The sequence below is a fragment of the Rissa tridactyla genome, chromosome 3 (genome assembly GCF_028500815.1).
Source record: "Rissa tridactyla isolate bRisTri1 chromosome 3, bRisTri1.patW.cur.20221130, whole genome shotgun sequence".
Classification (NCBI taxonomy): domain Eukaryota; kingdom Metazoa; phylum Chordata; class Aves; order Charadriiformes; family Laridae; genus Rissa; species Rissa tridactyla.
In genome coordinates this window covers 25,885,444-25,911,088 of record NC_071468.1, presented here as the reverse complement: position 1 = coordinate 25,911,088, position 25,645 = coordinate 25,885,444, and the positions used below count along the sequence as shown (strand labels likewise).

The window sequence follows — 25,645 nt, the reverse complement described above, 5'->3', positions numbered from 1 at the left end:
CCTGGGAACACACTATCAATTTCTATTAAGTATTTGGACAAGATATAACACAACCAGGGGAAGGGAGGAAAAAGGAAGAACAAAAAGAGAAAAAAAAGCAGCCTTCCTTTAAATTAGAGGTATTTACAGAAATCTAGAAAAGACCAAGTGATCTTTCATTATTTTCTATGTCAAACTTTTCAAGTCACTAATGCAAAAATTCCTTCACAAAGTAAAAGTTAATTTCCATTTCCCATTCATTCCATACCCAGCTTTGTTTTGTAAACAATGGAGCAAAGCCTTGATGCCAGTTCAGAGAATAGGACACAAAAGGCATAAGGCCTTCACTGCCAGGGCAGGGAAAGAAGGTACTTCTGAACACTCGGTATGGAGAGGAAGAGCAAAGGGGAAAACACAAAAAACTATAACATGATAACCGTATTTCAGAACTGGATACACAAGCCACAGAATGACAACAAGCACGTATAATCTCGACTTTCTAAATACCTGCATTCTGACATTACAACACAGTCTTCTGGCCGTTTTCCTCAGGACCAAGGCCCATTTCTCCCTTTCCTCTTTACAAACTTTAACAGGAAAACAATAATGTTTTACATTTGGAGAAGTCTCCAGTAATGACCTGTATTTAGCTTTATTCTCAAAGCCAAGGTTTTTAATCACTCAGTGCTTACAAGTCTCAGGCAAGGGCAGAAAAATTTTCCATCCCAACATTCTGAATATCAGTTTTAGTCTTGCTCAAAAATAGTGGTGCAAAACTTGTTCTTAAAATTAAGACTCACCGCTGGTATTTTTAAAAAAATAAATATGCTTTTTGTCAGTCAGAGTCCTACCAAAGACAAAAATAATAATAATGATTCAAGAAGGACTTAAAAGTTTGGAATTTGGTTAATTCTTAGTTTAAAAAAAAAAAAAAGTCAATTATTAGAAATACTTGAGGACAAAAAAAAAATCACAGAAGGGGAGTTTAAGAAGTTGGATATGAAAAATGGGAATACAAAATAAAATACTTGAAATTAGGTTTAAAACATTTAAGGCAAACTACTTTGCTTTCAGAGTACTCTTATCCTAATTTCCCTTGTGAAATTCACACACAAAAAAATTTTAAAGCATTCAAAATGTGATAGAACTGCATCATTGGGTAAAAGTGATACTACCAAATTCTAACCAGAGATAGATAGAGTTAGGTTTTTTGTACAAAAAGAACTTGCTTATTTACAGAAAATAAATACTTGATTTTGTTGCTTTAAAATTTAATATTCAAATTAGTCACGCTATTTCACCTGACTGCGTTGCCAAGAAGATTCTAAAAGTTCAGGAAAAGCTAAAAAAAAAATAATCATTTACTTTTATCTCAGCATTAACAGTATTTTCTATTTGATTTTCTCAGAGGAAAGGATTTGTCTATTCTAAATGGATCAATATCAAGAGGAAGAAATGCCCAGGGAAATAATTATTCATATAACTCTCAAAAATTTCTAAGCGATAGAATTTCAAATGGGTATAAACAATTTAAACTTAATAGACTGTTTCACAGATGATACAGTAGAAAAAAATCAGATCATTCTCCAATACTTTAAAACAGTACTTTTTGTCACTAAATTTAGTGAGTAATATTTTAATACTCACAGGAATAGATCTGCTGGATTCAAAATCGATGTTTTTAGATTACCACTTTCCAAAATAGAACTGCACTTTTAGATTACTGTCCATTTTAATGCTCTTATCAGTGCAGATTATTTTTATGCTTATATCATACAGATGGCTCCAAGATGTCACGCAAAAGAGCCTGAACTCAATTTATTCCTGATGCCTGTCCCACCCTCTCAGCTCTGCTTCTCCTACAACCTTTCAAAGGCAAATTAAGAGACACCCAGAGCTCCTTCTGCCCAAAGGACATAGATGAAGCTCAGTTCATGAAGAGCTAGCAATTGTGCTACAGATCCCAAACAGGCACCCCCAGATGCTCTCCTCGGAAGGATGACCATAAGGACCTTCTGTGTGGCAGGCAGGGAAAGGACAAGACTAAGTAATAACCCACAAAGTCCCACCTGGGCCTGATTTACACAGACACAGTTCCACCTATTAGTGCTCTACCCAACAGATCCCTTCCCCTGGGGGTATGCAGAAGCTAAGAAAACTCTTATACGTCCAAGGTAGAAAAACAGTACATTTTTACTATACTTTGTTCCAGAGACAACTTGTGTGCAGCATTTACTTAAATATGCAACACTTACTCAAATATGGCAGAAAATGCTGAATTTCACACTTACATTTCAAATTGTTTGAACTGAATTACACGAAATGAAGATTCTAGTGTTGATACCTTCATGTTGTTGTTGAGAAATATTTAATATGCTGGCAGTTTTACTTTTGTTGCCAGTGACGGCTGATGCATGAAAATGGAAGAATCTGTAGTGACTCCCCTCCGAACCAAGGGGCAAGCTCAAAGCACTGCGAGCCAGAAGAAATAACTCTGTATTTGCTGATTAAGCAAACCTGAATGTCAAAAGCCCTTAGAGTAATAAATTCAACCACTCCCCCTTCCTCTCCTCCTATGCAATCTTTGCCAAGTGTAACTGCACCTCAAACACAACAAAAAAAACCATAGCGGCCTCAGGCCTGGAGGAAAGCAGGATCCACTTTTTACATTCAAAGAGAATGCCTTGGAAGTTTATGCATGAATTACTGTCAAAACTACATTTCCATGTATAATTTGTCATTAATTAGACCTACTCATTAGATACTGTGCAGATTCACACAGATTTTCTTTTATAACTCCTTGTTTTCTGCAAGATGTGATCTGCTGACAGGGCACCCCTTTGTCTCACACTGATATCTCAGCCGTGTAAGCAAACTTCTCTCCAAACACAGGATCCAGGATATCCGTGGTTTGGCTCTAGCTTTTCATTGAGCAACGTAAGATTTGTACCATTACTTTCATATCCACAAGAAGAGGTAGAGAAGAGATGCTGTGATGAAGTACTTGGTGAAGTGTTTTGAAAACCTGGGGGCTGTAGCAGAGTAATTATTGATTACTTGTGTCGTTATTGTCCCCAAGAACAGTAACAGTGGACACTAAAGTGCTAGATGCTGTACAAATAAAAACCAATTGCTGCTGTTCGTTTGCCAAGCAAAATTACATTCAACTCAAGTCATTGAATAATAAAATTTCACCTAGAAAAAAAAAACAAAATACAAATTGTTTCAAGAAAAGCAATAAAAATTAACTACAAAAAAAAAAGTAAGAAACAATTCATTTTCCCTCCCAAACAAGACGTAGGATGAATAACTTCAGAAAAAAACTAAAATGCAACTTTCATCCCACCTCCTACAGCTATAGTAGCACTACCACTTTAGTAATAGATTCAATCTGCATGACAGTATTCACTTTTTAGGCCATTATTTACTTTCCACATATACAGAAATAAAATGCACTTAACCCAAGCATTAAGATTTTTTTCTAGGCTCAAAGGAAGCACAATTTACTTCCTACCTACTATCTATTTTAAAAAAGAGAAATATTCAGTATTGACACAAATCTGTTCTAAGTTTTCCAGCACTTTCTTCTCACATGTAACTGCTGAAGTTCTGGCTTCATCTCAATTAAAGGGAGATGCAGGAGACTAAAAGCTAGCCATTAAAAGAATTAGAACAAACAGAGAAAAAATAAATAAATTAATTATTTATCAAAAAAAGGGAGGCAATGAGCTGAATTTATCACTACCATATGCAAGGCAAGAGTCACAGAAAGCACCGCCTTCTTTCTTGACATTTGATTCTGAAGTCAGCCGTGCCTCAGCCTGGCTCTGCCTATCTGCAGTAACATGGCAGCCTTGTCAGGTCATTATTAGGGCTTCTCATTTCTGTTATTTGCCTCTTCTGATTTTCTTAATTAGGTCTGAGAACATGACCTTTCCTACAGATTGCCATACTTAGCAGCCAACAGATGAGACAACATTATGCACACAGGTCAAAATCAATATCTCAACCCTCTGGTTACTGCTGTGGTTTTCAGCACTAGAGAAAGCAGATCTCTAGACTCACAAAGCTTATTTTAGTCAGACATCTGCAAGCTTGGTTAGAATTGAGGGAGAAACAACAATAATTCATGTATAAGAGCATGGGGTGTGAGGAGAGATGGAAAAAGCTGATTTTTCATTTATAAAACTATGTCCGTGCTTGCCTTACACAAATACATGAACACTCAGAAAATCAACAAATCCATGAAACAAACTCTTTTTTTTTTTCACTTTGAGAGGAAGAACAAGGATAAAGATAACACATAAGTAACCTAAAGAAATCCAACTTTCCACACTATCAAATAAAAAATTTACCCCTGGCAGACAGCAATCTCCTCCCCAATGCTTCTGATTCAAAGAAGCCGTCAGTTCCAGAAGCTTTTTACTTATCTTGAAGAGGCAAAACACCCAAATAAGATTTAGTGTTACTAGCATCTAATACCACTCCATCTTTCCAGTTCTAATCCAATCCCTAATATGAAATAGACTATAAAGCAACCATTTAGCTACTCAAATAAATACCCTTTGCCGTCTCATCTGACTTTTCTGCCTCAGATCGATACAAGTACGCTGAACGGGGGGAAAAGACAGAGTAACTGATCCCCGTCTCTGAAACATGCTTCCCTTTATATGCAGCGTAAGCATCACTCTAACAGCAGCTTTTTGAAATAATTCAGAATCTAATGTATTCAATTAGCTCTCCTTCTTGGACAAAGGCTATCACCATACATTATCACTGAAAATGTAATTCAGCGTTTTAATTCTTTTAGCCTTATACAGATTGAATAGCTTATGTAGGCTACTATTCAATCTTTAACAGTACAATAAATCATGTCATGCTTTTCAAAGCTATGAAGAAGTAGTCCTGAAACCCAGTAACACCCTTACTTATCTGTGACTTAGCAAAAAGGCTAATCTGAACATTAGTAGTGCAGAAGAGAAGCTAATTGTCATCTTAACAGCCACAGCAGAACCTACGGAGCTGGTGTTGGGCAGGGACACAGCAGCACCTCCTTCTCTGGTATTCTCTTTTGGGAGGGTCTATCCATCAGCAGACAGCGTAGATGCCTCTGAGCCACCCAGGTGTACAAACCTGGGGGAGACCAGGGAAGCAAGCAGAACTTAAATTAACTACGCACCTTAAGCAGGCTTGGAGCAGAGGAGAGAATTTAACCCTAAATGGGTTAAATTGGGTTAAAAATGGCAGAAGAGCTCTGCAGCGCCTATATAGAGAACCAACACAATTCGGAAAACAGAGGGCTTAGGGGAAAAGGCAGTCTGCTCCTTGAGAGGGTAGCATAAAAGAGGCGTTTCATTAGTAGCACAGGGGTTGGGTTTTTAAGGAGAGAAGTCAGAGAAACTCACATTTGATTCATAAAATGACAGGGGAGAAAAAAAGCTTAGGCAACAAAGAGAGACACCCTGAACCAAATCCTCAAGACACTGCGAACAATAAGTGCTTCTTTGCCTCCCTGGTTTATATCTTGGCAGTCTACTTTACTGAAGACTTACTGAAGAATCTGCTTTACCCCATTTGCATTTCCCCAAACACTCCTTCCACCTACCTGCCAGTTAAGGAGTAATTCCTGCCTGGCACATCCCCTTGGGGCCATGCTGCAGTACAGAGGCAACTACAAAAGACAGATGAGCAGCCCTCCTCTTCCATGACCACCTTTCCTTTCTTTTGCACTCCATTTCTTACACAGGTCAAGGCCCCCAAGCTCCTTCTGAAGCTCCCAACACCACCTAGGAGCCACCAACACTACCAAGAACCGCCCTAGCCTTGCTCAAAATACCTCTGGCAGGTTACAGCCCATAGCACACACCTCCCTTGGGCTTTGCCATACTTCTCAGGGGTCTCTCACAAGGGGACACCCAAGTAAACCTCTACCACCACCATGGCCCCCAACCCAAGGCGCATGCTCCAGCTTTCCACTGCCCCACCTGCATACAGTAATCCAACTGTTTGATTCTTCCCCATGAGCACCAGTAAGGAGTCACCGAGTCCAGGGGGTCTCACTAATCCTTTCTCATCTACTCTCATCACATCCAAGAACCACAATTTGCTGATATTTCCTCTATGCCTGGATCATACTCTGTCATATTTAGCTGCTTTGTTATAAGCATTACATAGAAAGTAGGTTATGACTACTTTAATTATCATTAGCCACAGAAAAATATTCATTTATTACCAGATTTATCAATAGACTCACACGCCAAACGCAGTGTTGCCTAATTGGATAGATCCAAATAACAGAGGTGAACTACACACTATTTCAAACAGATTTCATATTATAGAGCTGTTTACAGTTTAAAAGAGTTTTAAAATCATATTTTCCAGTTTGCAAAATTCATCTAACCCAAATTCTTTCTTTATGGACCCTTGTTTATTCCACAAAACTATAAATATGATAATTTATTCCCTTGCCCCTTATTGCAAGGAAATGGTAAACAAGTCTAGGGAAGTTGCATGCTTTTCAGTGTAGCTACTTCAGTAATTCCTAGATAGCTAATTTGTATTAGCATGAGAGATTATTCCACTAATAAGGTTTAAATTAATCTATTGCAAAAGTACTGCCTCAGAGAGTTGCCAACAATCTGACCAGCAACACATTCATTTTTTCCTCTCTCACAACTCACTGTTTACTTTCCAGCTACACCATGCTCACTTAGCACTAAATAGCTTAATTTACTTCTATTACTTCTGTAATGCGTTTTTTTCTGTGACTTTTTTATCATCATAAATTTCGTGCTTTCGAAGCTATGTATCTTTGTTGCCTACATGCTAGCTTCTCTCTTATTCATCCACTTAAGTGAACATTAGATCATTTATATTGAATACATCTTTCCTGGTGATCTTTTACTATGCATTTATTTCTCTTCTACCTCAACTAATAAGAGTGATAAATGGTTCCCAATTTGGCATCAGCCAACAATTGATCATAGTGTTCCATTCAAATACAGATAGCAATTACTACTACAAACTCCCTATTTCAGAGATTTATATGGTGGTGACATGACTGGATTCCACTCCTACCATGAGATTTCACAACAACAGTGTCACATGTAATAAGTCAAATTTTTTCCAATATAAATTATATCTTATGGTATTATGGCTGAAAACCACAGTATAAAATTGCTTAAGCTGACACTGCAAAAATATGCTTCAACTTGCCTTTGGAATTCAAAGTCTTAAATTGCAGTGTTCTTGGCAAAAATTGTGGAATTTTCTTTAAGCCTGTTGTTTATTAAATCTACTGATTGATGTCTAAATACAAAAAGATAACATTATTCCCCAAAGCAGGTGGTATTTTCTTAAGTGAGGAATAATACTAATTACTGTAAAGGATTACTGACAAACGTTATTGTGATCATTCAAATTCAAAACAGACTAATACCGTGTGTTTTAAGGGCTGTGTAAATTTTAGAGCAATATTTTCTTTTCTTACTCAAACTGTACTACAGCATGAGGTATTGTCTTAACAGTAGAAAGTCTAAGGCTAACATTAAGTTGATTCATCAATCAGTGGAATATTTTCTTTTCTTGAAGTTCTATGGTAGGTCAAGAAAGTATCTCATATATATATATATTCCCACATAGAAAAGCCACGAGAAACATTTATAACTTCTCTTTCATTTGAGTAACAGCGGAAATTTCTCTACAGCTACTCATTGCTTCATTTGTTGAATTCTGTTCATGTCTGAATATGAGATACTGTACTGTCTCTTTGAGCACAGCACTTGAGATCAGAAGCTTCATACATTCCCATATTTAATTCTATGGCCTTGAACAAAGACATTAATGTTTTTTCTTTCCTCTTCCATCTGTAGAATGTGGCTATTCATACTTAAGTGCCTCTTGTATTAATTGTAGTTATTAATAGTTGTATTAATTAATAGTTAATGAATTCAAAGTATTTTTGTGGACAAAAATATTCTCAACAGTGCAGAGAGGAATCTGGAATTTCAATTATATTAAAAAATTTGAATTGAAAATATACTGATGTTCCAAACTGCAACAAACCCAAAGAATTTTGAAATTGCCTGAAAAACGCAGAAGTCACACTCAATTTTGTTTCAAGAAGATATTTTCCATTATATCTTACAATGGAATAATGAAGTAAATTGCAAAAGAAAATTTTACTTCAAAATAGAAAAAAATTCAATATCAAAATTTTTTAAAATTAGTATCCGCTTGTCAAAAGTATTGATCAACTCTAGTTTCATGTGCTATAATTAATCTTATATTGGTGGATTGCTTTAAAGATGACAAAAATAGTTTCACTATTAATTTATCAAGAGCTAAGTGATGGGACAGTGTCAAAATTACGCAGAACCAAAAGAGCCTCAACACCCTATATACCCAGCTTTTTACTTCTTCAGCTCCAGGTCCCATATCCCCTGCAAATCCATTCATTGTCTCCATCACAGTAATTACAGCATTCTTAAAAACAAATTGACTTGTCAAGTTAGTTCCTCCATGACATCCTCAGTGTCTTCAGTGACGTTTCTTTTAACAGAGGATGACAGCGGGCAGAGAAAAAAGTGAGCTTCCACCTGCCCCAGTCACCCTTCACTATAGCGACCGAAGCAAATCCAGGATTCTATTTCCTCCTGTTTAAAATCATATATGGAAAAGACCAAAACAGGAAACTAGCAATTCATATTCTTCATCTCATTTTATCACCACTGTTGACACTGGGTATCATTTAATCTCTGGTAATTTTTTTTAAGAGTATTCACATTAGGACTAAAAAAAAAAAAATTCCCACAGTGGCCATGGACACCTGCTAACTCCAGTCTGATGGCTCCAAGGGAGCAAAATCAAAGTGACACACAGATAACAATCCAGTTTGGCTACTTACACCTTCAGCAGTACAGCCTCGCAGCTGACTTAATCCAACTGCGAAGTAATATGGTGTGTAATCCAGGGTAAGAGACAGGTAAAATTTAAACCAGCAAGTTCAAAAGAAAGGGAGTTGACCCACTAGGGAATGCTCTGTACAACAGAGAAGAAGACATAAGGCAAAGCCTTTCTACTTTCAGGACTCCTTGAATGTGGCCTTTTTTTTTTTTTTCCTCTTCTTTAATAAAAGGCTATCTTTCTCTCTACAGGCAGTTCATGAAACAGTGATCAGCATATACTGTCCTAAATCCCCACCTGATGTGCACTACGTTATTCCGCTGGCATTGCTGGCAAAGCCCCTTAGGTCCTGTAAACCAGTCCATGAGCCCTTAATAGAAGTACAGCAATTTACACCAGTGGAAACTCTGCTCTAATGACCCCACAATGATTTATACCAGCTAATGTCAGAACCCACTAGGGGAAATAGAGACGAACCCTCTTGAAAGGACAGCACTAAGAAAAATGATTTTTCCTTGGGCACGATAGCTAGAATAACTAAGACTAACACTGTTATACTGATTAAGGAGACTGCTGAAGAGCCATAGGAAAACTGAAGTACCAATCAGCTTCTCATTGTTACAAGCCAACACTGAGACGGCGAACCTGGAGAAATTCAAACTCACACAACAAGAATTTCTCTGCAGAATTGGTACCATGAGTCTGAAAGAGCCTGTGCTCGGCTTAAGGGCTGTCACAGCCACTGGTATAGACATTTTCCTTGGGGATGTTCTGTAGGTCACATCACCAGTCTACAGTTATGAAATGTTCCTCCAGCAAAATCATCAGCAGGTTGCTACTATCTGTGCAGCAGGTGAGAAAAGCTTCCTTCCTTTTTTTTTTTGCCCTTTTTTTTTTTTTTTTTTTTACACTCTTTCAGTCGAAATGTCAGAAACTAACATAGGGCCACTCCTTCCATTGCTTTATCAGTGCCATGGCAAAGTAATATGTGAAAGCCCTGCAGAGTACTCTGCAGCCTGTGTCTTTTTTATGACAAACAAATATTTAAGGACAGGTCTCACAAGGCTTTCTTGCTCGATCTCATTTGTGTTATTTCAGTCTGTAGCTTTATATAAAATGAAAACCTCTCTAGGGAATTAAATATCAAATAACATCATGTTTTTTCAACTACATTCAATATTTTGACTACTTATCCTCCAGTCATTGAGAAAAATACTTTAAATCTGATAAAAATCTGTGTAGTGTATTTTTACAAAAGTAATGCGGTTTTATGTTTTTACCCAGATGTTTCACTTGGCATAATTTTCTTTTAATAGCTAGGTTGTCCTTTATAACATGGGCATATTTTAAAAGGACTCACAAAATTAAATTTTACAGGCTAAAAATTAAATACCAAGCACTGATGAGATGCATATGTATGTTACAGGTTTAGCATGTGTCACAGATAAATACAGACACACGATTAGTTCATGGTATGGATTTTATAACATGTAATTAGAAAGTGGACTGATGGAATCCTCTTTAAGATTTTATTAACAATTCATTACTTCTCTGAACTATTTAGGCATGGAACCTTAATATATTTAGTTTAGGAATATTTTCTTGGCAGCCTGATCCAGTAGGAGAACAAGCAGTTAAAACAAGGTAGTATTGTGGTTTTAAGGTCTGAATGTTAGTTCTTTTGCTGGCTTGTGACCCGTTCACAAAGAAATGAGCAAGAATTAAGAAAGGGTCTAGATTTCCAGATTTCTCCCTATCTTTTCTTCTAATTATGGAATTACCAAACAAGCATCAAAACAGCGTCTTCAATTGCTTCACCTACCTTTGAAACAACTGTTGCCAAACAATGCTGCATGGATCACCAGATACCAGCACAGTACTTTCTGGTGGTCTAAGAATATTTAGTGAGTCACTGCCTGCCTCTTTGCCATTAGAAGCAGCTGAGAAAAGTGTATCGCACTTCCCAATTGTTTCTGTGAAGAATTGCGATTAGCAGACATACCCGGTTCGGTCACCAGTGAAAGCAAGAGAACCCTACCCCAAGAAACTATCCTGACCCACCAGTTCTAGCTATTCATGGTAAGTCAGATGAAGCAGTTTTTCTCAGTGCTGTACAGAGGTTCTGCTGTCTGCTTCCTCCTGGCCTCCTGAACTCTGAAGATGTAGAATGAAGGAAAATAAACATGGATTTCTGACACCAAAACCCCAGCCTCTCCCCGTGCAGTTAAAGATGGATGCTTCTGGTTAGGACTCATCAGCAAACAACTTCTGCACTGAGCGCAGCTACTAGAGACACACGTACACCAATTCAATATATCTAAAAGCATACACTTCTTTCTTCTCTCCACCACCTGCCCCCAGCCATTAAGTAATAATTAATGGGTGGAAGTGGAACTAGTATACTGACCTCATCAACGTTCTCAAATGCATTGATGACATCATACGGCAAGCATGAGAGCAGATCGATCACAAACCAGGTCTTCAAGTAATTCATGCGAATCAGCTTTGGGTCAGAGATCACCTCTCCGGCTGGCCCCACAAAGGTGGTATGGAAATTAAGCACAATGTCTACCAAAAAAATGACATCTACGATGCTGTCGACTACTAGCCATGCCACATTGTTCTGTTTGGTTTTAAAGGAGACATTGTAAGGGACCAAGATAGCAGTGTAGAAGGTTAAAATTAAGATGATCCAGTCCCAGGTAGTCTTGAAAACACAATAATGCAAAATTATATGCGGCGGAGTCTTTGGTGCCTCTTGTTTGTACTGCGGGAGGATTTCAGAGCCCAGCTGCAATACCTGTAGTCACAGAGATTTCAGGAGAAAAAGAAAAAGTGCTTAATTTTTTAACGTTATTATTCACATTGTAGATTCTCAAGCTCAGTTCAACAGTTGATAAAAATACATGTCCATTAACTCCTCTTATCACCACCAAATGGTAAGCAAGTCAGGATAAGTATTCTGTTACACAAATCAGCATCAACCTAAGAACAGTTGTTTCTTTTAATGCCATTAATTAATTTTTGACACTAAGCCTAATGTGCTGGGTCTCCAAGACATTTAGAGAATAGACAGCTCCTTCAGCCATCTAAATAGGTAAGACAGATAAATGATGGGCAGAAAGGCAGTTGCAAATAGAAATCAATGGCAAAACCAGGAACAATACTGCAGCTTCTGACTTCCAGTCCAACACTGGGCCCACTGGACCACACTGTTTTTCAACATTGTCTATTTAATTCTTCACTATACTGAATCTGAAATAGTCTTATACTACAGCCTATCATGAATGCACGGGCCTTTGTTCCCCTTCTCTGGACTGCGCAGGAACAAAGCCTATCATTAGCCTCAATAAACTCATTTTGAACTTCAACTTCTCATTGAGAGAAGATCAGTGCCTTCACTATCTGATGGTGTACAGTTGAGTTACAATACAGTTAGGTCTGAATCCTAAAAAGCGCTACAGCAAAAGATGATCTGTCAGCATGTGTTTTAAACCCTGGACCTCAGGCTGAGTACGTGCTCCAAGTGTTTTACATAACTGCAATCTCAATTAATGCTGCCCATTTTAAGTCTACTATCTCTCCAGTTCTGCAAACGAGTGCAAAAAGAGTATGATCATGTATTTAATTCATGGGAACTAAAGTTTCTTTTACAAACCTATCAACAAGAATGTGTTTGTTTACACCTATTGATATACACAAGGGTGAAACCAACATGAAGAAACTGTCTCCAGATAAAGATAAGTTAAATTTTAAAATGAAATTTTCCCTGAACGAGTTACAGGTGAAACCTGAAAGGAAGGTGAAGGTTTGCTTGAGTGAGAAGTGTTTGCTAATGCCAAACTCACAGAACCTGGGAGAACTATTTAGGAGCATGGTTCCTTTTTCAGATTTATTTACACAGAGTTCAGAGCAATAGGGAGCTGAGAAGGAAATTAAATGGCCACCTTCTCAGGGAAAAGATCAGAAAACATTGCTATAATAGGCAGATGCCTTCCTTTCATGCTCTTTATCTCAGCTTTTTTAACGTCAATTATTTAGACACGCATTTTCATCTGCAAGCTTTTATGAGTGCTTTTTATTATTCCTTTTTTGTGAACTGGTGGGCTTTTTTCCAACAGATTAAGCCAAAGGGGACAAAAGAAAACAATCAGCTACAAGAGCCCTACTTGGACAAACCAGCCTCAGATCAAGTTCCCTGCTGCTTTGAACCTCACATAATCACTTACTCTTGTGCACAACAGGGGTGAGGCACTGTCAGATCAGAGGCCCTTGCACGTGTGTAAATGACAATGGGAGTTGCAAGCCTGCTGACTTTGAGCCCAGTATGTTCTCCAGCATGGCCTGCTCAGAGAAACTTGCACGTTACCACAGAGGCATCAACAGTTGAAAAAAAGTAAGAGGACTTGCTATTTTTGTTTCATTGAGTTTCTAGAATGACTGCAAAGAGGGAATAGGAACATTTTCCTCTAAGTAGAACCCCTGCAGACCAAACTAGGACTCAGACACGTCCACTGCAGTATTAAGTACTCTGCCACTCCTGACACTCATTCACACGGGTTCTCCATACTACAAAAAAAAAATTTTTTTGAAAAGTCGCCTTTTGGTGAGAGGAGCTGGAAGTAGCACTGGTAGTGACGGGAAGAGGCGTAGGTTGTGTACTGAGTTAGTATGTGTACTCAGAGCAGCGTTCCCTTCTAGGGGTTTTTTGCAGTCCCAGCGACAAATGTTAGGATGTCTTTTCTTGACAAAAGCTCTACCCCAAGACCAATATTGCAAATACGTCCTGCCCTCCCTTTTGAACATCGCAGCCATACCTGAATCAGTTGGACAGCACTGAGCTACTACTGGCTTTTATGAGGATCTGCATGAGTAGGAGCTCTAACATAAGATCCCAAGCCTGAAATATGCTTCACTGGACAAGGAGACTCCTCTGCAATACTCACTCACTGGAATAAGTGATCAGCAAAACCAAGCAATTTCTATCATGTAGTAACATTTTTCATTTAGTTAACTGGATTTCAGTTGTAATGCTGAGATCTTACTAGCAGGGGGAGATTGTATCACCCCTTAAATGCAGGGTGAAGACATAATTGATTCTTTTGCAATCACATGTCTCCTAGAGCTTATTTTTTTAGCCTCTGATATTATATGAAAAAGTCAAACATTTTTGGTAACCGTCTTAATCAGCACAGGAGCCTCAACCATGAAACACTGAAAAAAAAACCAGCTAGCTCTTGTCAGATTGATTATATATACATAAATTCTAGACTAAGAATTGTATAATCTAAGAATTATAGAACTGTAGGGGTTGGAAGAGACCTCTGGAGAACATCTAGTCCAACCCCTCTGCCAAAGCGGGTTCACCTAGAGCAGGCTGGACAGAAACACATCTCCAGAGAAGGAGACTCCATTTTGGCCACCGCTGGTCTCTTTGTACTCCAAGAACTCATGGAAGTTTTGCATCATCCAAACTAAAGTTAATGGAAAATGTAATAACGTATTCCCATATACCTGAATAATAGGAACAAAGGTAAGAACAATCTCTGTTTGGCAATAAAGAAGGGGCTAAATTACGGTGTCCGTTATTTTGCTGTAAATCAAAAAAAATTACAGTAAAGCTAGTGGAACTGCAGGGATGTAAAACTGAACTGAAAGCAGAGAAAAACAGACTGCTAGTTTCAACTTGTTAAGAAAATAAACTACTTTGCTGCTTCAGCATTTTAAAATGTCATCACCAAGTACAGAGCACTCTCCCTTAGCTGAGATCCAAAGGGCTACATCACAGGAAGATAAAAGGATTGATGTCTCCTTCCCTTTTTATTTAGAAAGTAAATGTATTCTAAACTATCTGAATGGCTATGGACTTTACTCATAAGCCTTTTGAACTTCCACTGCCACCTTGGAGTCTCTGGTTAAGCTCTACCAATGGCTATTTAAAATGACTAGGAGTCGTGACTTTAGCTGGTCTCCAGCAGAAAAATGTGCACCAGCAGCGTAAGTGTGAATCAAAAGGAAGGGCAGGAGATGGGCATCAAGGAATGACATAGGGATACCAATCACTTGCAAGGTGGAGAAAGTCACCCACAGCAAGCCTGGGGTGTCTTCAGTCTTTTGTTTGGGTGGTAACAAGTTCTAGCCCTGGCTCCCTCTCACTACATCATTAACGCGCACCTTGTAAAACCACTCCAACATCTTGCTGTCATTGCTAGAAAGATGAACTGTCATGTCACAGCTTGAGATGGAAGAAGGGCATTGTCCCAGCTCACGCTACCTCTCCCCGGGAAAGGCCACTTGCTTTACAGATTGGCAAAGATCTTGCAGCCTCCAGGACTACCAGCCAAGAGCATTCAAAGGCATCAAATTCTTCTTTTCATTGAAGGAAGAGAAAACTCCTTGTAACAACGCTTAATCATCTCAGAGAACAAGCATGTGCTGTTAGCATTAAGTACAACAATAGAGCTCAGTGCTGTACAGAAATAATGGAAAGAGGTCCACATGGCTTAGTGCTAAAGCTCTAGGCTTTGTCAGGTTTCTGCACTGGAAGTTAGAAGAGCTCTTTTTGCCACTTTTCACACCAAGGGCCAGACACAGCCTATTTCTTCACCATCCTTCCAGACACAGATTGGGAGCTATAAACCCCGTGCTCTTTGCACTACGTAGCAAAGCCAGGTAGATGCAAAGAGAAGTACCCTCTGCCCTATTCCAAGGTGCTCTTGCTGTACTCCAGCCCCTGGGGAGCATAGCACACACCTGAAACACAGTATTTGCTGAAGCAGTCAGGTGTGGTTACCCACCCACCTGAACTAACTAGATTCAAATTGCTTGTAAAGGTACTTCTCCTGGAGAAGAAAACACACCCAAAAGATGAATATAAAAATAATCACGAAGAAAATGTACACAAACTATATAAACCAATACACTGAGCTCCCACCCATGTGCACTGAACAAATATTTCATTACTATCATTTTCTAAATGAAGGAAAGAGCCCTTTTGGATTTGGAAGATTTTTCTCTATTATGCAGTTATACCATAGTAAAATAAATATTTGTTTCAGAAAGTTATTAATGAAAGTATTATTCCAATTACTTACGATTCATCAGCCACTACAGTTGTATTGTCTGTGTTTATTATTTGTGGTAATGATGCATGATGTTTTAATAGCTCTCTAAAGATGGAGAATATTATTTCAAGAGCAGAAATTACAAATTTCATCATGGGTTTCACAAGGCTGTATTCATTTTTTTTAACATAACAAAATTTTAAAAAATCATCCTAGATTTGTTAAAAAATAGTGAATGTATCACTAGTCAGGAGTCATAAAAGTGCATCAAGAAGTGGTTACAATGATTTATTTATTTTTAAGACTGCATGACTGAGGGAAAAAAACCCACACAAACAATCACTCATTTTCAGCTTAATCTCTCCCTTTTGTGTTTTCAACCACACATATTTGCTTTGTCTCACTCTCCCTTGCTTTTGTTTTCACAGGAACCCACACAAATTGCTCCCAAGCCAAGGGCTAGGTGCTAAGCCTCAACTTGAAGTAGATTTTAATGGCAGTTATAAGTCCCTGGTAAACAAGGTTTAAAAAAAAAAAATGCCAGAAGTTCCATTATTAAGCAGTGCTGCTAAGCACCGTTATAATTTTTCTGCTTTTATTTCTCATAACTATCACATTTTTTAAATTATGACACAATCTTGTTTACCCAGAACTGCCTGGTAAATACACAGGATACATCAGCTAACACCTTAGGTGCAGAGGACATACGTACTATGCAGTGAACAGGAAGAATGATTCCTACAATCAGCTCTTTTGTGATAAAGCCACAGAAATATATCAATTACTTTATACTCTTATAGCAAAATGTACTCTCAGAGTTACCTAATACTCTTGCATTCATTGCATAATTAATTTAAGCAGTTTTCATATGACTGGTAATAGAGAAATCAGGCTAAACAAATCTACATATACTGGCAAAAGTTGGAGACTGAGGCTTGGCAGACATTGCTTGTATTATCCACGGCCTGTGGATAAAGCAAAGTAGTTTGTCACTGACACCTTTCTTAAACTAATATTTCATAAACAATTAAAGAAGTTGTAAGCTTTTGTGGCAGGCTCCTGTTTTGTGTTTGTACAACACCTTGCCCCACTCAGGTTCTAGGACACAACTGACTCAGATATTAAAAAATATGTGATAAAGAACTAAGAGCAACGCAAATAATTCCAATAAACAAAGAGCCTTCTCAAGCAAACAAGACTGAAGTGAAATACTATAGTGAGTGGGAAAAGAAAAAGGATGAATTTTAATTTGAACTTAAGATTTCAAATGGGCTACTGCAGAGATGAAGAAAAAAAGAATTTGAAAATACAACAGGGAACAGTTAGAGATCCCATGTTCAATAATATTGAGAGATCTTTCCAGAATAAGAAGCCTGGCACCCTATGTGTCTTCAAAGGAAGAAAAGTGTCTGTATGATTATCTGCACTCTGCTTTTCTCTAGTGTGGTTCTATTGACTTAAGTGGAATTACGGCAGATACACAACAAGGTATCTAACATCACAGTTGGGGCTAATGTTCTTTTTAAAATAATGACTGCAATATTCAGTCTGCAATTAAAGAAACTCATTTCAGACATGTAAACTGTACACTTGCCCTTTATTATTTGTAATGAATCAAGTAGCTGAGCCAGTTAGAATACTTGCAAAGACTTGTTGGGCACATCAGCTTGCAAGAAGTTTCAGTAACGTATAGTCACTTAGGTCCAGACTGAGGTTCACAGAGCCAAACAGAATAACCTCAGACCCTCTGCCTTACATTCTACTGCCTACATTTTAGCATGAACTAAAATTCAAGGGTAGACATCTAAAGAGAAGGAAGGATTATCTGATGCTAAGCCTTGAGGATTAGGAGGGAGGCTATTCCAAATTCCAGGACACTAAAGTGACGTCAGGGTGGACGTGTGTTAATCACATGGTATTTCTACAGTGTAGTGTCCATGTGAACGTCTGTCCCTCCCCCTGTGCTAGTATGATCTATGTTATTTCTGCACTTAGAACAGCAATCAGCTTTCCATTCTTGCGTGCATCTGTATTAAATACTGAATAGGTAAACTCCTGTCTGTAGGAATTTCATCATGACATGTAGTAATAGTACAGGTCTGGGCAGGAGTTGTTTGTTTTGCATAGAAACTAAGACACATACAGGGCAAAATTAACAGAGTACTGACTAGATGGAGACCTCATGGAGCCCATCAATAGCATACACCTCCGGCTACACGGGAAGATTAAGAATTAATGACAAGAGTCACAGTTGCTGCCATGGCATTCATAGCAATAGGTGATACAGGAGTGCTATCTTATATTGGCCATGCTGTCATTAACACCATATCAAGACTTCCCCTAAGCTGTTTTTACACCAGGGTGACCCTGCTGCTGGCACAGGAGGCAGCTACAGGAAACCTGGGACAGTCTCTCCCCCTCGTGGAGAAAGCCCAAAACCCTAAATACTTCAAGGAGCCTTCTCCACCTGGAGCTTTTCTCAAAACTTGGAGGGTCTACCTAAATCACAAAGTTTTATTTTTCTAATCCATCTGCAGTGTTGCTTGTGGCATCTTACAGCTGTTTTGTCCATAAAACCAGTAATTCAACCATATGTTTTAACCAGTTTGTAAAACAGGATTGGGATCCCACGGAAAACGAACTAGACATAAATGAACGCAGAGAACAACTGTATCAAGGACTCTCCAGAATTTCCTTCTCTACTACCCTTTCTCATCTCAGTTTTACATAAGTGAATAGTCTGAGATCCTACTAACACTGAGATCCTCAACAGAATGGAAACTAAGCAAGAAAGTATTACTTTAATAATCATGCCATCAAAAGACTTCGCTGAGATATGGAACACAACACTGCAATTAGGTTACTTGAAGTTTTTTGACACCTATTTCTATTCCATTGTCATGGGACACATTTCACAGCACATGTGCCATATTCTGAGGTCCCATGCCTGCCACCAGGCTTCAGATTCCCAGGGCAAGGGGGACAGATAGTTCTTTCCTCATGCAGAGACAACGCACTCACAAAGGCTAAAAACATTTCTTTACGGTTTCTCAGGGAAAGAAAACGTTACCTCAGCAAGTCGTGAATGCTTGTGAACATTCTCTCCTTTCTGCACGCTTGGAGCAAGCTGCTGCAGCACGCCTCGGCTGCTTGTGAGGGCACGGGTCAAGCGAGCAAACTTTCCCCAACCTTGAAAAAACATGCAAGATTATACACATTACCAAAAAAAGCTGCAAGTGTACCACATAAAGCCTCCCATAACTAAAAAAAAAAGTTAAACCAGAGCAATCTGCTTTAATACTGACAACAAGGGAATATAATTTAACCAAGTACCAGATAAAAGCAAGTCACAAAATAGGTGTTAAGGTGGTAAAGTAATAAAACCCATGACTGCAGTGACTTTGTATTCAGTGGCTCTACAAGAGTGCTGTTACATGAACTGCATCTTTTGTAAGGATAAATGTACACTTTACAATAATCTTCTATTAAATCCAATGGCCAGATGTGGATGTCACAACACAGCAGAAGACACTCCAGACTAATCAAGATGTAAAACTAGAATCACACACAACAAAAATTACAGTTGCCTGTAGCAGAAGTGAATCTGGCCTCAGATTTATTAAGCATAGCTCTGGCACATACAAAGAAACATACATAAGATAATAAAAAGCAGAGCAGACAAAGCAAAACAAAATCATTAATTTTATCCTCTCTAAACAAAAGGAAGAAATATACAAATATATTTTCTTGAACTCTAATAAAACATTTAGCAGCTTCTGGCAGAGGAGTCATATGCTGAATTTTAATTCAGAATACTTTTTACAGTCATTTCAAATACCTCTCAAAATAGAAGGCCTTGAATGACAGTCACAAGAGCTAGTTATAACTGTAACCTTTATGAGCAGTACTTTGCCATAACAGAAAGTCAGGCAGAGTATAAATCTGGGTATTTTTGGTACCCTGAAAGGAAAGTATCAGTGCATTTAGTCCCAGTCTTGAAAAATCCTAGCACCACCTGGGAATCATTGAGCAGTCTCTCCTCCTACTCCAACTGAGGACGCTCAGTGCTTGGCGGATTCAACTCTTAATGAGAACCTGGTTCTGGAAAAAGTTCCTTCCACATTGTGGCTTCACCACCAAAAGAAACGTTACTATTAGCATGACTATTTTTTAAGACCAGTTTAGCCCGCAAGTGGTCCACAACAAGTACAGGAACATGGGTGGTTAAAATACTGCTCAGTACTTTGAATATATCCTTGCCTGACATCTTACTTTGGTGGATTTTGCAGGAACATATTTGGTAATTCGAAAGGTGAGCACAAAAAATAAACAAATCACATGGATCCGATACTGAACAAGATTTCACAGGGCAGACCTGAAAAGAGAGTTTAGCATTTTTTCTTTTAAGAATATGCAAAAAAATACATTTATTAAAGGGGAGAACCAAATTCATCATATCTCTCCAACATCAAGAATAAAATGGAAGATTTTCTTATGCCTTAAAGCACATTTTAAAGCAAGTCTGTCACTATTAAGTTAATAGCCAAGTTGAGTAGAATTAGACAATACTTTCAGGCAGTATTCAGCAACACATAGATTGAATGATATCCATCCAGGAAGACAGATCATTCCTGATAAACCCATGTAAGATTAGCTACTATACTAAAGGACTATTTATGAGAGAAATAAATCAGCATGACAGAACCCCAAGTGAGGTCAGTTTGTATTGGTTATAAACCTGCCCAAAGCACTTGATTTCTCACAATAGATTTCCATGGAAGGTGGTGGGTTTTGGTGGATTGTTTTGTGGTTTGTTTTTTTTTAAATACATTTATAAAGGGTATTTTCTGTACTGTACGTGAAGAAATACAACTACTATTGATAGGCTGAGGCTTGAAGGCCTTACTACCTTCACAGTAAAGCCAGTAGAGGTTAAAAGAATGGATCAGGTGGGAGAAACCATTCATAATAGCTAATCTGCAGCTGATATAAATCAGACTGGCCTTTGTAACGCCAACACAACTACAGCAAACAAAAACGTTGCTTTCACAAACTTATATGCCAGCACTACTACGTTTTCTTCCTGTTTTACAAGAACGTGGGAGAAGGTATATGTATACGAGCATCGGTATATTTCCAGCGATGTAAATCCCGACGGAGGAGGCCGGAGGGGGGATTTATTCCAGGAGGATGTGAGCGCTCTCCCCGTTTCCCAGCCCCGGGAGAGCGGTGCAGCGCCCTGGGTGCTGGCCATGGTGCTGAAGCGAAGGCCGCGCCGCCCCGGCAGCAGGCCGACGGGGTTTGTTTGCAAACGGCAGCCCTGGCGACAACGACAGAGTTGGAGCTTCCCCTGGGAACTCGGAACCTGCCTCCCTTACCAGACACGTATTGTTTTTAACGGCAGCTAATACAGGCAGCCTCTTTTACTAATTCAAAACAGGTAGGGCATTTTCCTGGAAGACTCAAAATATGGTTCAAAACCTGAGGACAAAAGTTCAGCGTGTATTTTCTTCCTGTCATTGAGTTTTCTAAGAACTGGGCTATTCAGACATAAACAGAGAGAGGAGGAAAAGGAAGCACCTCGCCTGAGCTTTCTTGCACAAAAGCACTGCCAGACATCTCTGTGACGTGATTTGTGGCTATGAATGCTGAGCACCTTTGAGTGCCTCACCCTCTCCCCAAAAGTCATCTTCTTTTGAAAGGTACAGCTTAACCCATTCCTCTGTCCTCAGCATCCCTTATAAGCACGTCCCCTGCCCTACATGTTGCAAATCTCATTTCTGGGTGCATAAATGGTACCGGAATGAACTGATCCCATGGCCATGAGATCTATTAGGACATACTCCAAACTCTGATCTAAAACCAATATAACTGTATAGGTAAGAGACTGTGTCAAGAGGCAGGGCTTTTTAGCTTGGCTTTTTTGAATCAGTGCCGATCTGCAAAGGGCAGGCTGGGAGTATATACCCTAACTTTCTCCATACATTGGATACAACACATGGGAGCTCAGCTTGGAGTTACACGTGCCATTGTGTGATGAAATGCCTAAAACTAGGCATTGAATCACTGTGCAAATGCCCCAGGCATACAACTCATCTCTAGGACAGAACGCTCTCCTCCTTGTATTGCCTTGTGTGTGTGTGTGTGAAAGGAAGATAAAAATGTGGGAACTTTGAAGTATAATTATAATGGACCTGCAGATTGTGGCACAGGAAAAAGAAAACGAAAATGAGAGAGAATGCCGGTTCTAATCCTATTGAATGATAACTTATCCAGTACTGCTTGAAAAGGCAGCAGTACCTGTTGAATTTATTGCAATTTTTCCTCCAGAAGCCTAAAGACAGACATAGCCTAGAGCAAGCCAGATATTTATCCAGTGAAGACAGATAAAATAATGGACTTAAGCCACAGGAGAGAACATAAACATTAAATTCTAAGGGTCATGGAGCTGATTACAGGAAGAAGATGGAGCTTTCCAAGACAAGAAGCTAGATTTCAGAATGGTGTAGGAATATACTGATGTTAGTTCTACTAGGATAGCGGGGCCAGATGATATGGATTATAAATTCTCTTTCAACACAAGCAGTTGGTATATCCCTGCATCCTTTTTTTTTTTTCCTCTTGAAATAGAAAAAAAATAAATTCAATTGAAATCTAATGACCCTAGGTGATTCTCACATAGGCATATACATTCCTCAAACAGACAAGAACTTACATAGCAGACAGCTGGGAATTCAGGAACAAAACATAAAGCTGGATGCCAGCCCCATGGTTGTGCTTGTCTGTGCCTCTGTCTTCAATTCTGACCCATTTTTATCATTGTTTGGTCTCTTTTTCCAGTTCTGCAGAAAACGTCATGCAAAAGCAATGAGATGGCACTAAAACATCTCCAGCTTCAAAAGGATGAAGAGCCTTTGAGATTAACAGCACTGATTTCAGCTGTCCTGCATTCCATGAGGCTTTTTCAGTTTTCCACCATTTCATTGCAAAAAGCAGATTCTAGGAAAGTTTCAGGTGCTTCTGGAAACACCCAAGAAGACAAGATGCCTATAACAGAGGCAAAAGCCATGCCCTGAGCTTTGTTTCATGGGGAAATGTGGCATTGAAATACATCTTTGTGATGTGACATTTAACTCATAGAGACTTCTCTTCTTTAAGGGATGAAGCTTCGTTTAATGATGCTCCTAAGTTGAATAAACCAATTTTCTGTATTTTGAGGTGAGCATGATCTGTTGATTCTCAATCCACAACAACATTCATTATTTATTTGTAGGTAGCTATTTGTTTCCTACCACTCAATTTGATAATGATGATTCATAAATTCAGACATTAGTAAGTGTGGCAATTACAGAACCCTTGTTATTAAGTTGCCGATCCATGACTTACACAATCCCTAGTGTTAAAACAAGGAGCCGTTGCCTGCTAGAGAATAAGCTCGTTTGGTCACGGGTCTATTGTTCAGACAGAACTGCGCAAATGCGAGTAAATCGAGATTCAAGCAGTTCTTGCTGCCACTCAATACACCTTTGTTTTCTTGTATATCAAAGATCCCTGCTTACATCCATTTGCCTCTCTGCAGTCTTAATGCTCCTTCCCTTTGAAACTTCATGACTAAAACTGTCTTATTTTTCCATCTGGACTGGGAAAGCATACCAAAGTTTTTTAATACACTCACCACTTCCCTTTCATTTATTTCCCTTTTTAAGAAAACATTTCATCTAGATGAAAGTAGAGTATAACTTAATCAAAATATTTCAAACACTGGCTCTGTTCATATAAATACATCTTTAAAAACAGAACAAAAAATTAGACAGCAACAAAAAACCCCACAGAAACGAGAAGGAAAAAAGGAAACACTTGGAGTTTTCCCTGAATTAAGATGAAGGAGGCAATCAAAATATTATTTTTTTGTGCAGTCCTGATTGTGATGCAAAGGACGGCTTAGCTGCAAAATGAAATAAACCTTCTTCTGCAGAGGAGATGATAACTGATGATTGCTACGAAGCACAGGAGGTTACAATAGCTAGGAGGCTAACAATCATTCTCCCATATGATTCAGTGATGATCACCTGAAAAATTTGATCACCTTTTTGTATAAAAACAAAATATCAAAAGCAAAAATTAGGATCCAAAGCATAATTTCCAAACTTTTATAAAGCAGCATAGATGCATCTGAATATGTTCACATTGTATTCACACACGCAAAACCTGTTCAGGCAAACTTCTTAGTAGCTACTTGGAGAACCTGCACAGATCCTATTTGTCTGCACAAGTTATTGTTTTCATAAAGTGATACATTCCACTTCATACACTATTCACATACATGGTGTGTTAGATCTCAACCAAAAAAGACACATACAGACAAAATGCATGAATTCTAAATATAGCATATACTCTAAAATTCAGCTAAGAAGGTGACCTATCACTTCACAAGCCAAATTTAGCTATGCTATAGCTTGGTTTTGCCTACTTCTATTCTGGTAAACCTATTTTTTCCTGATTTTTAAAAGGGGCAAGCATACGGGGAAGAGTGGAAGGCGGCTGTCTAAAAATATTATATCATCATGATCACTGACACACTATTTTTAAGTTGTTTTATTTAGAACGCACTATTTTTAAAGCTGCTGCATTTAAAAGCAAATTTACTTAACTTCTATGGCAGTCATAAAATAAACATCAAGTAAATTATCTGAATCAAATAACAATGAGACTACAATTAGAAGTCTGGTTTTTTACATTATTTTAGAAATTATTTTTTTTTGTTTCATCTATTCCCATGTCTGATATTATAATTGAAAAAAATCACTAAGAATGAAAAATGATACTGGGACCTTCTGTTTCTCTGAGTCACCTTCGGATAAAAGATGCCTATTCATTTTTGTGTACAAGTCAAACACCTGTCATTAGAGCTCAACACTTTTCACTCAAGGAGTCAATACATCTTTTGCAGCGAACAATCATGCTTGGAATTGCCAGCAGGTGATAGAAAACTAAGATATACCACAACTAAGCAGGTTTAGCCTGACAGATTAGTTGCTCTTTAAATTGACCATGTTCTTGTACTATGTGATATTTTCTTTGCGTAGATATATGGGCATTGCTTTGGAAAAAGTCAAATACTTTATGCTATGCCAGTCTGCAACTATACAAATAGCACATATGTTAATAAAATATCTGCATTTCCAGGCAGCCTATTACATATTAAGTGGTCATACGCACAGGAAACTGATTTCACATATAAACACAGTAAAAGAAACCTAGTTGATAAAGACTGGTTGAAGGTGAAAGAAGGAAAAATAATTGATTTAACAATCAGTTTTTAGTTCTTTCAATTAAACATAAATCTCTAAGTTCACAGTTTTAGGTTTTCAGATTAGGATTTCATTTGGTTTTACAATATGAGAAACATTCCTATGAAAATTGCTATCCTTCAAAAGCATGCTACAGGATTCCTACGTAGTGTTGTACACAGTGAAAGAATATGCCCTCTTCAAAGCTCAGGTCTGTAAAAGCAATGATTCTAAGAAGAAGATAACACAATTTTACCTTTTTTAGATCTTCCAAAAATGTTTTTCCCCTCCACGAATCCTAGAGCCCTCTGCAGACAATTCTCTGACACATCGTACCTGCCTTTTTCCTCCCCCTCACACCATACAATTCCACAATAAGATCTAATATTAAAGACATGGTCATGTATG

At 38.3% G+C, this 25,645-nt stretch overlaps 1 protein-coding gene across 1 annotated transcript in view; it reads right to left on the bottom strand.

Annotated features, from left to right (window-relative positions):
• Positions 1-25,645, bottom strand: part of KCNH1 (potassium voltage-gated channel subfamily H member 1) — a 186,439-nt gene that overhangs the window by 134,590 nt on the left and 26,204 nt on the right. Inside the window, exons 5-6 of the mRNA XM_054195409.1 lie at positions 19,018-19,136; positions 11,291-11,683 (exon numbers count right to left, since the gene is read on the bottom strand). Coding sequence (XP_054051384.1) covers positions 11,291-11,683; positions 19,018-19,136 — 512 coding nt within the window. The remainder of the gene's footprint in view (positions 1-11,290; positions 11,684-19,017; positions 19,137-25,645) is intronic.